At 43.0% G+C, this 12246-nt stretch overlaps 1 protein-coding gene across 3 annotated transcripts in view; it reads right to left on the bottom strand.

Annotated features, from left to right (window-relative positions):
* Window positions 1-12246, bottom strand: part of PLCB4 (phospholipase C beta 4) — a 226939-nt gene that overhangs the window by 81439 nt on the left and 133254 nt on the right. For all 3 annotated transcript variants that reach the window (XR_002829038.1, XM_023753181.1, XM_014455104.2), the window contains 2 exons: window positions 5287-5366; window positions 4426-4479 (listed from right to left, as the gene is read on the bottom strand). Coding sequence is in view for 2 of the 3 variants with exons in the window: in XM_023753181.1 (XP_023608949.1) it covers window positions 4426-4479; window positions 5287-5366 (134 nt within the window). In the remaining variant the exon portion in view is untranslated. The remainder of the gene's footprint in view (window positions 1-4425; window positions 4480-5286; window positions 5367-12246) is intronic.

Here is a 12246-nt window from a genome sequence, read left to right as displayed (position 1 = left end):
CTCTTCCCTGTGTATTTTTTTAAAAGAATGTGTTAATGGGAGAGCTACAGGCCCTCGGCAGGATTTGCCATGTCTGGCACCTGTAATGAGGAGGAAACTCTTTGCATAGCAATCTCAGGGTATCTCAGCTAACTTGAGCTTCTGTTAGGTCTGGATAGGCCTGGCAAAGGAGATGAAAACTGATTGACATGGTCATGAATGTAGCAGGGACAGGGCTGAACCTTCCTGATAAAACAAAACCTGGATGTTAGGTAAGGGCTCACGCAAGGAGGAAGGAAAGAGTGTATAGAAACAGCATCTTTTGGCTAGGACTCGGTGAAGTACCAAGAAATGAAAAGTAGATGCCCAGCTGGTGTGGCTCAGTTGGTTGAGTGTCATCACATGCACCAAAAGGTGGCAGGTTTGATTGATTCCCAGTCGGGGTATGTACCTAGGTTGTGGGTTCGATCCTGCATTAGGGTGCAAACAGGAGGTAATCAATGAAGTTCTTTCTCTCTCTCTCTCTCTCTCTCTCTCTCTCTCTCTCTCTCTCTCTCAAAAATCAATAAAAATACTTCTTTTTTAAAAAAGGAAGTAGAAAAAGAACATCTCATGGGATTAGGAAGGTCCAAGAATTTGTGGGAGATAGAAAACTTGAGAGAGAAATTAGGGTGTCTAGTGCCAGGACAGAGGGAAATAAACATAGGAATATATTAGCGAGGGCAAAGTCATGCCCAGTAACATGACTGTGCCAGAGATAATAAAGGCAAGAAGTGGCATATGGACAGAGGGTCTCATTCTTAGGCCACCTTTCCATGAGGGGCCTTGGGCTGGCCAACCTCATCACAGATTTGCTCACCTCATTCCATAAAAGAGAGCAAACCCAGGGTGGAAAGTGGGAGAAAGCAAGTGAACAGACCATTCCCTGGGGCAGTGCCTTTATTCCCTTTGCTTCAGGCAGCTTTCCGAATCATCCTAGGCCTTAAATGGACTCGCTAGGGGTAAAGGGGGTTGTGGAGTGAAGGTGAATTCTTTGAGTTTCCAGTTGCCTCAGAGGCCCAGCAGAAGGCCATTTACCCTAGGGCAGTGGTCGGCAAACTGCGGCCCCTTGAGTGTGGCTCTTCCACAAAATACCATGTGCGGGCGGGCGATTGAAACTTCGTGGCCACACTGAAGGGGCCAAAGAGGGGCCAAAGAGCCGCATGTGGCTCGAGAGCCGCAGTTTGCCGACCACGGCCCTAGGGTCCTGAGAAAAACACACTTATCACAGGCTGGACCATTTTAGACACCAAACTAGGCATTCCATGGAAACATGAATATAAAGGACTATGATTGAGTCAGCTTTGACAGACAGCTCATGCCTACAGAGTACAGCTTAGTGCTGCATAACAAACAGGTGCTCAATGAGATTTTATTGAATCAAAATAAATCACTTCCCCAAAGGAAATGCCATAAAAGCAAATACCCTCAAGTCCTATTAGAATCCTGGTTACGTTCCCAGGGACCTTACAGGTGACTAAGACACCAATGTTCCTAGAAACGAAGGGAGTCTCACTCTTTGCTTGCCCTCAAAGGGTCCACAATCTATCCAACAGTTTAACACCATCTTCAGGGAGGACTCCTGAAATGAAGCCCTAGCAGAACCGGACCCTCTCAGTGGGCAGGCTGGGCCGTGGGGACATGGGTGGATTATGTCGAAGATGGGCGGCCACGACCACACCTGAGGGTCTCGGCCTTCTTTAACACAGCTGTCCCCTTCCTGACTCCCTCCAGGAGAGCCCACACTACTGGCTGGCTACCCTTTCCCAACTCTCCAGCCACTGCTTCCAACTCCAGGTGACAGAGAATAGGAGACGGCAAAAGAAAACAGTGCCCCCTCCAAAGCTTTGGTCAGAGTGGGAAAACAAGCTGAGTGTGAGTTTGTAAGCTTGAGAGAAAAGCAGACTGCATGAGATATTATACACAGAAAGAAAAGAGAAGAGAGAGATAAAGTGTTTCTCTCTTTCTTCATTCATCACCCCTGAAACTTCCTGGCTATTAAATGTTGATTAATGCTAAAGAGCAGCGCCATTCCCAAGCTGTGTACTAAGTATGAAGTCAGGTCCCCTATAACATTGTGCACACATACTAATATACTAATACTTTCCATTTTAAAAACGCCAGAATGATAGTGATGAAACGACTTTTTAAAAGTGTTTACTCTTCATAGCCATTAAAACATTCAGAACAATTTCCCTTAGCCCTTGGCGGCTCATCCACCAGGAGATTTATCTGCTTTTTTCTGGCGTGATATCAACTCTCCATCAACTCCAACCAACTGCCCCCGAATCACAGATGTCCACTGTCAAACACCTGTTAATACTGGCAGGCACCAAAGAGCTCATGTCCAAGAGAGCTACAGAAGATGACAAAACATCTCGGCTATTTCTACAAAAAAGGTAATTTCCTATGTGAACAGGCTAGATAAAGATCTTTGGAATCAGAAAAAGCTTCCAAGAGTATAACAGCAATGTGATTAATAGGATGCATGCAAATGAAACCAGAAACTGCTGGTTACAAGGGCTCTGATCACAATTTATGTGTTTCATACTTTGTCCATTTCATGAACATTATCTGGGAAGAAAATGCAAGAGAGTAAGATATGTAAAAACCGATCCAACTTACACTTCTTTGCTTGACACTGCTATCTATGTTCTCTGAGTTGGGACTTACTACTTCCACACTAATTTTAAATAAAAAGTCACTATATATTTGCAAGTAGCTGGAGAATGCTGAGATACATTAAAACAATTGTCCTGCTATCGCTCAACAGAAGAAGGAGTTGTAAATAAAATAAGGGTCAGTGTAAAGTGTCTTTGCCAATAACCATCATTCAAGGATGCTCACACGACTTTTTATAAACTGTACAGGAGGCATCACATTGACTTGCTAGTAAACTATTAAATAAAAATCAGGGAATCCTACATGTAGCTGTGTAAAGCCTACAACCAATGCTTGAGGCATATAACACTGTAAACCCTCAATAAAAGGTTAAGTAATAGGAACACTGTCCATAGTCTTTTTCTTTTTTTAAGAGAGAGTTCAAGGGAGATAGAGATGGGGGAGAGAGAGAGAGAGAGAGAGAGAGAGAGAGGTAAAACACATTCATTGGTTGCCTCTGCATGAGCAGGACTGGGGCTGGGGCTGGAGCCTATAACCCAGGTACATGCCCTTGACTGGGAATCGAACCCGTGACACTTTGGTGTTCAGGCCAACCAATGCTGTAACCACTTAGCAACACCAGCAAGGGCCGTGTCTATGGTCTCTTTGATGATTTGTATGCTTTTCATTTTCTCATTGATATTTCAGTTGTGTCACATGGATACTTTAGTTCATGACTGTTATAATACATGTAATTAAGAAAAATGATGACCTCTAGGACAATTCTGTTTAATCTGAAAAGAATATGTTGAGAGAGTATGAAGATACTAGTACTCTCATAGTGATGCAGAACGGAAGCTTCCCAGCAGAATGAAGTGTCTGGACAGAGGAAGGCTTAGAGGAGTCAGAAATGGCCAAGTGTGATCATCAGGCCACTGGGGAATATGTCTAACTGAAATGCTGTGCCGGTGGTGACTCCCCTGTAATTCTGGGTTTTATTTGTTGTTGTTGGTTGATTGGTTTCTTTGATAACATGGTGTCCAGAGAAGAAATACAAGTGAACCTGAGTCTGGAGATTCCTAGAAGAGCAGATTGGTATCTGGGGAGCCTGTTTTGGTTGAAGGTTGGGGGCTTAGATTGATGCGTCCAAATATACTCCTGGCCTCATGTGCACAGCAGAGGCTCTGGGGCCGGCCCAACTTCTGGAATTTCCATGAGGTGCTTACCAAAACACCAGCCAAAATGACACCAGAGAGTTTAGTAGAGAATTTCCACCCCTACCCTCATAAGAGCTTCTAACTGCGCTCACGGTGGCAAGAAGACAGAGGCGCCCCCTGCCCTGGGCACCGGAGGACCAGCAAAGCCTAGAATGAGAGTCACTGTCCAGAGGCATCCCTTTCCTGAGACAAAGTCCATACTCTGCCACTGCAGGTGAACAATAAACACTTCTTTAATTTTAGCCTATTGTTGCTAAAACTTACCTGAGGGCATACAGGTAAAATGCATTTAAATCTTAACAACCCACCTATTTGAAGATTTTAAAAATTAATGCTACATTTCAGATGCTCTTGGACTTATCAAAGTGCAGTAGATGTTGCCATCTGGTTGGTGGAAAAATGCAACTTTTTGTTCATAAAAATGATTTTTATAAACTGAACCTGGCGTTTGCTGAAGTGATTCAAGCTCAGCCTCCAGAATGTTTTTGAGTGAAAGCAGTGAACAAGTACTTGGAGGGCTCTCTCTTCGCTCTGGTATGACGAGGGTGGACACAGGATACGGAAGAACACGCAGAAAGGAGAGACTTACCTCCTCACTGGAATTTTGCCATTTGTGTTGGTCATAAATGCCAATTTCATCCAGCTGGAAAACAACAGGACAGCGCTGTCTTAACGTTTCTTAGGAGGAACAGCTTCAGTCAGGATAAAAGCACTTTACAAGACCGCTCATTCAAACAGAACATTTAGTTTGAAAACCAGAGACAATCATGCACTGCGGCATGAATTTAGGGTTGTCTGATTTAGCAAATAAAAATAGGGGACTTGGAGTTAAATTTGAATTTCAGACAAACAACAAATGGTTCCTCACTATTAAGTATTGACCAAATATGCATGGGACATACTTAAACTTAAAAATTTATTTGTTAAAATCTACCACTTGGTATCCTTCTGGGATTTAGATACAGTGAGTTGGGCTAAGGCCTGTTTTCTGAATTTCAAAAATACCTCTGGATCCCTGATTGTGTGCTAAACAGCCCATGGGCTCAGTGGTGCTCTTGCAAGTGCTTCTCTTGGCCACGCTCCCCATTTCTCCGTCTCATGAAACAGAGGCTCAGGCCCCAGCAGCGCCCGACTATGGCCCCGGGCACGGGGAGCTATGTATCAGCATACTCAGTCTGGGGACACAGAAGCCAGTGCCCACAGCCCAGAGGACACTCGGGGCATCAACCATTCCGTTCATAGTTCTGGGGCTTTGGGTTTATCATGAACGCCCTGACAGGTGGCATGATGAGTATAGGTGTGTATTGGTCAACTTCCTCTCCAAGATCAGGAGCATGGGGCGGGGGAAGGCTAGTAAGACATTGCCTGACCACATACGAAGCCTCATTTTCTACTCTGACCCTTTTCTTGATAGCAGCCAAGAACAAAGGGGGAAGCAAATGAAACTCACTGTTTCTTGAGGCAGGTCATCGGACTGACGTTGTTGGCCCTGAAGTTGTGTATGATGGATCTCAGGCCGTCTACCCATTGCTGAAAGAAAAAGAAGTGTTCTTGGTGAATAAATCTGCTGAGCTAAGCATGGTTTTGATTAGATAGCCTGTATCCACTTTGTGCAATAACACACACTCTTCTTTTCTCCCCTTCCTGCCACACAGCCATCTTCATTTTGCATGCTCATTTTTTGTTCATTTTTAAAATTAATGTATTAATTTTTGGATAGAGAGGGAGGGAGGGAGAGATAAAGAGAGAGAGAACCATCTATTTGTTGTTTCACTTATTTTTTATGTACTCAATGGTTAATCCTTGTATGTGTCCTGATGGGGGATCGAACCCGCAACATTGGCATATTGGGACAACGTTCTAAGAAACTGAGCTACCTGGCCAGGGCCTGCTCATTTTTTATTCTTTAATAAATAGCTTTCACTCTTTCCGAAAAGATAAATGTGGCATCCACAGTGTCATTGAGCACCGGGTTGTCAGGAGGTATGCTGCTCTCTGATTGACTTGTCAAGCCTCCTATTTGCAGTCTGTTTAAATATAAGCCCCTTTTCAATCACTGGCAAGCGTAACAATTTCTAAGCAACATTGCACAATACAAGATGACAATCTTTATCTATTCCCATCCTAGACAAAGAATGCTTCAGGGGTTCATCAACTCTACTGTGTGGTACTATTTCATTCTAAGAGTTTGTTACAGTGCAGCCGGAGTTGCTCAGTGGTTAAGCATCAACCTATGAACCAGGAGGTCACGGTTCGATTCCTGGTCAGAGCACTTGCCCGGGTTGCGGGCTAGATCCCCAGTGGGAAGTGTGCAGGAGGCAGCCAATCAATGATTCTCTCTCATCACTGATGTTTCTATCTCTCTCTCCCTCTCCCTTCCTCTCTGCAATCGATAAAAATATTTTCTTTTAAAATATTTTTCATATCTTACTGTCTGTATTTTTTAGCAAAGCCTTAAAAAGTAAACCATGTACTAAGTGCCTGGGTACCCACAGGAGGCAGCGATGCGCTCACATAACTTCTGTCTAAGGGCTTGGACCTCAGCCTTAGTTCATAGCTATCACCCCATGGATCTAAAGGGGAAAATGAAGGAAGATTGTGCACGGCAGGCAGTGAATGAATGTGGGTTTTTAAAGGACATTTTAATAGAAAAGGCTGGCCTGTAGGTTAAGGCCAACTCTGTCCTGGGGCCCATTAACTGTGCCAATGAATGCCAAACCAAGATGCTAACAAGAGTCCCACTCTTGGCAAAGTGCTTCATACCAAATCAACACTGGAGGTGAAAAGAGAACTGGGCTCCCACACAAGCCGGTAGCCTACCTTTATAGTCTGACTGCTGAAGCTTTGTGCTGGGCAGGGGAATAGGTTGGAATAGATAGTACTACGGATATACATTCTTCCTGCTCCCTCCAGTATGGTACCCACTAGCCACACATGCCTGTATAAATCCGAACTGAATAAAAATAAAATTCAGGGCCTCCATTGCACTTGTCCCATTTCAAGTGCTCAAAAGCCAACACTGGGCTAGTGCCTACCATATTGGACAGTGCAAATGCAGGACATTCCGATCATCACAGAAGGATCTACTGCACGTTTTGACACGTCAAATGATTTAGTCACTGTGAGGGCCAGAGGCCATGACTGAGTTCTGTAAGTGTGTGTGTGTGGTTTTAATTTTAATTGTGGTAAAATATACATAAAAGTTATCATTTCGACCATTTTTAAGTGAATAATTCAGTGGCATTTGTGATGTACATTGTGGTGCAACCCTCTCCACCTTCTATCTCCAGAACTCTTTTCATCTTGAAAATCTGAAACTCTGTCCTCTGCAGCCATTAAACAACAATTCCACATTTTCTCCCCCCCCCCCCCAACCCCAGTCCGGGTAACCACCATTCTACTCTGTCTCTATGGATTTACCTCATATAGGTGGAATCATATAGTATCTGTCTGTTTGTGATTGGCTTATGTCACCTAGCATAATGTCCCCAAGGTTCATCCATGAAGCACCCTTCCTTTTAAAGGCTGAGTATTATTCCATGGTATGTATATACCACATTTGGTTTATTCCCTCATTTTTCGGGCACTTGGGTTGCTTCCACCTGTTGGCCATTGCAAATAATGCTGCTGTGAATGTGAACATAGGTGTACACATATCTCTTTAAGTTCTTGTTTTCAATTCTTTTGGATATATAGTCAGAAATGGACTTGCTGGGTTATGTGGCAATTCTATTTTTTATTTTTTGAGGGATCACCATACTATTTTCAAGGGTAACTGTACCATTTAACAATCCCCACCACAAATGCACAAAGGTTTCAATTTCTCCACCTCCCCACTGACATTTGTAATTTTGTTCTGTTTTTATTTTTTTAAGAGTAGCTATTCCAAAGGATGTGAATCTGAGTTTTTGCTTTTCTCTTTGTGCTCCAATCATACCTAACGACTAGCTGAGGGAGGACATAAGAGCTATAAGAGGTAAATTTCCTTTCACACGTAGAAAAGGCCATTTTCTGAGGACTGTGAATAGCACTGAAAGCCTCAGAAAGCATGGTAAGTGAAGTCAGGATTCTGAGGCAGGAGGAAGAAATGAAATAGGAGCATTAAAGAAATGCCTCAATTATTTTCATCATCAGACTTCCCTTCCTCTGTCAGGCTAAATATGTGACTACAACTCCCCGGGGACTATCAAATATCCTGTTATTGGCCCAACAGACCACAGGCTCATACAGAGTTTCCCAAGAGGAGACAGAAAAAGCACAAATAATTCGTTTGGCATTAACTGGGGAGCATTTTCTTAACCTGAAGGCTTGGTATGTGTTCCAAAACACAAAACAAAGTCCATGGTTTCCTAGGACAGAAAAGTGGATAATGTCTGAGACTGTTCACTGTTTTTTATTTTTTTTCCTGATTGTTCTAATTTAGTTGTTTCTAGAAATAGATTGCAGAAATGCGAGGCTTTAAGAAGGCTTCAACAACTTCCACCCATCTTCTGAAAATACGGTGCTGGTGAAGAATTTTTATTTTTTTTATAATTGATTTCAGAGAGGAAGGGAGAAGAAGAGTGGAACAGAAACATCAATGATGAGCAAGAATCATTGATTGGCTGCCTCGTGCACGCCCCCTGCTGGGGATCGAACCTGCAACCTGGGCATGTGCCCTGACTCTGAATCAAACCGTGACCTCCTTATTCATAGGTCGATGCTCAAACCCTGAGCCACACTGGCTGGGCAAGAATCTTGTTTATTGTGGAAGAAAGGTCCATGAGAGTGACCTTTAGAGGTCATATCTCCAGTGACAGCACCCATGCTTCAGTTAGTAGGAAATGCCAGGAATCCTCACAAGTCCTAATGTGCCCTGGGAAGATGGTTGCTGCTTCTTTATCTTTATGATGATGAAAGTGAGGTTAAGGGCCTGGCCCGAGGTGATGGAGCTGCTAGCTCGGGGCCTAGAGGCAATAAGAATGCTGTAGCCTGCCCTTCACACTGGGGATATTTTCACTCAATGTCTGTTCACATCTTTCTCCCTGTCAGACCTTTTTTCTCTCTCTATTATCTTTCAGGTAATGTACACTTAGCATAGTAAGGCCAACTGGCCATAGAAAATATGGTAAGCATTTAACTTTTTGCTTTGTTTTGTGTTTAACATAAAACAGATGAAATGCCAGCAGGTGTCAGTAGAGTCTGAGAGTTTAGTTGGAAAGTTGTGCCAGGAGTAAACTAGATGCATATCCACTTCTTTGAAAGCTCCCAGATTAAGAGAATAAAAAAAAATAAAGTGACTTAGATGCACTGGCTCCGTGGTGACACATTCATAATATGATTCATATGACACTGGGTGGCTTCTCCCTGGTCCTCCATCCTGCATGGGCACAGGTAGCCTGGATACTGGCGCCCAGCCCACCGGAACCATTCAGTTCCGGTGCCCACATCGGCAGTTTCTGCACTTGTAATTGTTACTGTTATCTCACTGTAATATTTTCCAATTTTGTTTAAATTAACTTAAAGCCTACGTCAGCCATTCTAAGGAGAAGGAGAAAAGGCCCTTCAAAGGACTCCTGAGGGCTTGTGCTGGGCCACTTGGGTATGAAAGAGTGAGGAACAGGAACTGTCTCGCATTTGCCCCTGAGAACCTTTGACCTCTCCCCTTGCACTCCTTAAACTTATTTTCATCATTTTCCAGGCAAATGGCTGGGCCGCAGACTTACCTATGTCCTTTGCCCTCAGAACAGTAGGACTGTCATAGACAAAAAGAATCCCCTTCCCATTAAAATAAATGTATATAATGAGAGATAAAAAAGCTAACCTGAAAAATATAAGAATTTACACAGTGTATAGATCTTAATTTTTTCCCTCTTAAAAACATTAGGTTTTTTTTAAGGGTTATAAAAGCAATACTATGTCCCGTTACAGAAAAATGCAAAGCAAAAAAAAAAGCATAAAGCAAAAAGTAAACATTACCCCAAATCCCATTAGCAAGTCCTCACTGAACTTGGTGGATAGGTTCTGCGACTTTAAGTGAAAGGATACGTAACAAAACCAGTTTTACCACAGGCTAATTGATACAAATAAGAGTTAAAGTCCCTACGGCATCTCATCAACATTATAACATGAGGACACTGAACAAAATGTCCTGTTATTCAAGGTCCTGCTGTACTGATATTAAGAGATAGCCACTGACATTTTGTCTGTCTAGTCTTGTTCTACACACAGAGATTTGTCCTTTTAAAATAACTATTATTATCATTATTATACAAGTCAGTACCACTTCAACTCAATCTTATCTCTAGATTTTGTTCCAGAAGCATTCTTTTTAGTCTTTAGTTAAAAAAGCATATTGTCAAAGCAAAAATAACACAGACCCCGTGACGCTCTCCAAGTTTGCTAAGTCATTTTCTCCAAAGGGAAAAACTCAGTAGCACCCTCCCTAACCTTTCAGTGTCTGGCCCTTTGTTTTCAGTGGCGGCCTCTTAACTAAGTGCCCAAAAGTTAACTAGAGACTTGCCACTTAGGGGACATGCAGCATCAGAATCACCTGGGAATTATTAAAATGCCAAATTATCAGGCTCCACCTATTAAATCTGTCTTAGAAATCTGTGTTTAAATGAGCTTTGCAAGTGATTCGTTTGCAAATTCGCTAAAAGAAGCTCCGTTCTTACCATTTGCAACAGCATGGATGGACCTGGAGAGCATTATGCTAAGTGAAATAAGCCAGTTGGAGAAAGATAAATATCACATGATCTCATTCATTTGTGGAATATAATGAACAACATAAACTGATGAACAAAAATAGATCCAGAGACATAGAAGCATCAAACAGACCATCAAACCTCAGAGGGAAGGTGGGGCGGGGGGGGGGTGGGTGCGAGAAGAGATCAACCAAAGGACTTGTATGCATGCATGCATATAAGCATAACCAATGGACACAGACAGTAGCGGGTGGTGAGGGCATGTACTGGGGATGGGAGTGGCCAGGGAGAGGTCAATGGGGAAAAAGGAGACAAATGTAATACTTTCAACAATAATAAATTTAAAAAAAAGAATCTCTGTTCTAAATCCACGTCACTCAAAGGGGTGGCTCCTAGACCAATAACATCCACATGACCTAGTAGCTGGTTAGAAATGCAGAATCTCAGGTCTCATCCCAGACCCACTGGATCAGAACATGCATTTAATAAGATCGCTGGCGATTTGTGTGCACCCTCCATTTGAGGAGCCCAGGTCTAGAAGATGGAGTCCCTCCAACTTGAAGCATCTCCTTTCATTGCCCACCTAGGAAGATCCAGGTCTGGTTTCTCAGGAAGGTGAAGGTTTCCTACAGTGCCTTCAGTTGGAATATGCAATTCTAGTAAGGACCCACAGTTCCTGATTCGCTCTCCGCTTTTGTCATGTCCCTCCCACCTATGCTGAACAAATCTGCGTCCACTAGAATGGAATGCCTGACCTACACATTTAGGGGACTGAAGTTGAACTGCTTGAATGTGAAAATAATGAATGGATGGGGCCATCTGCAATATTTAAAACATAGGAACTTTTTGGCACCTAGAACTCATAAACCTTGATCCTTGCAAGGTTATTATTATTATTATTTGGTTTCTGTTTAAGTAAGTGTGGGTAAGAAAAAGTCAGGACATATTTCAATTGGCTATGCTTAGGATGCCTAATTGCTCTAACAATTAGATAGTTTTCATCTGCTCAAACAGCATAAACCAGGGATTTATAGAATTTGAAATATAGCCTTCGATCCATTTGAACTGAGTTCTGGTAAGACTGAAGGCCTTCAAGAAGGGAAATAAGACCTATTTCCATGAACTTGGGACAAACTATGAAACTTTCAAGTAAGATATCCAGTGTCTAAACACTGCAATAAGACAAGATTTGCAACATTTCACAAATCTCCAGGTGAATAATATTTAGTGGAATAACTACATCTTTATAGTAAACTAGAGGCCCGGTGCACGAATTTATGTACATTGAAAGGAAATTAATTAGAAGAAATATTTTAGAGGTCAGGGAGGGACTGTGGGAGGTTGGTTCCAGGGCATGTCTGGCCTGTCTTGCCCAGTCCCCATTGGGGGACTGGGGCCGGTCATCCGGGACCACAGGAGGTTGGCTGGCTGGCCGATGAGGGACCCTCAAGGAGGGCTCCAGGGCATGTCTGGCCCATCTCACCCAGTCTGGATTGGCCGGACCACAGCAGCAAGCTAACCTACCAGTTGTAGTGTCTGCCCCCTTGTGGTCAGTGCGCATTCATAGTGACTAGTTGAACGGTTGACCAATTGGTTGGACACTTAGCATATTAGGCTTTTTTTATATATATAGACAGCTAGTTTTAGGAAGGCATTAAGCTTTTGCACTAAACTGTGAGCATTTGCCACTAAATATAGGCAGTGGCTCGGATTTTAGAGTAAAG

Source organism: Myotis lucifugus, unplaced genomic scaffold (assembly GCF_000147115.1).
Source record: "Myotis lucifugus unplaced genomic scaffold, Myoluc2.0 scaffold_42, whole genome shotgun sequence".
NCBI lineage: Eukaryota > Metazoa > Chordata > Mammalia > Chiroptera > Vespertilionidae > Myotis > Myotis lucifugus.
Note: the sequence above shows the minus strand (reverse complement) of the source record. Positions and strands in the feature narration are given on the sequence as shown.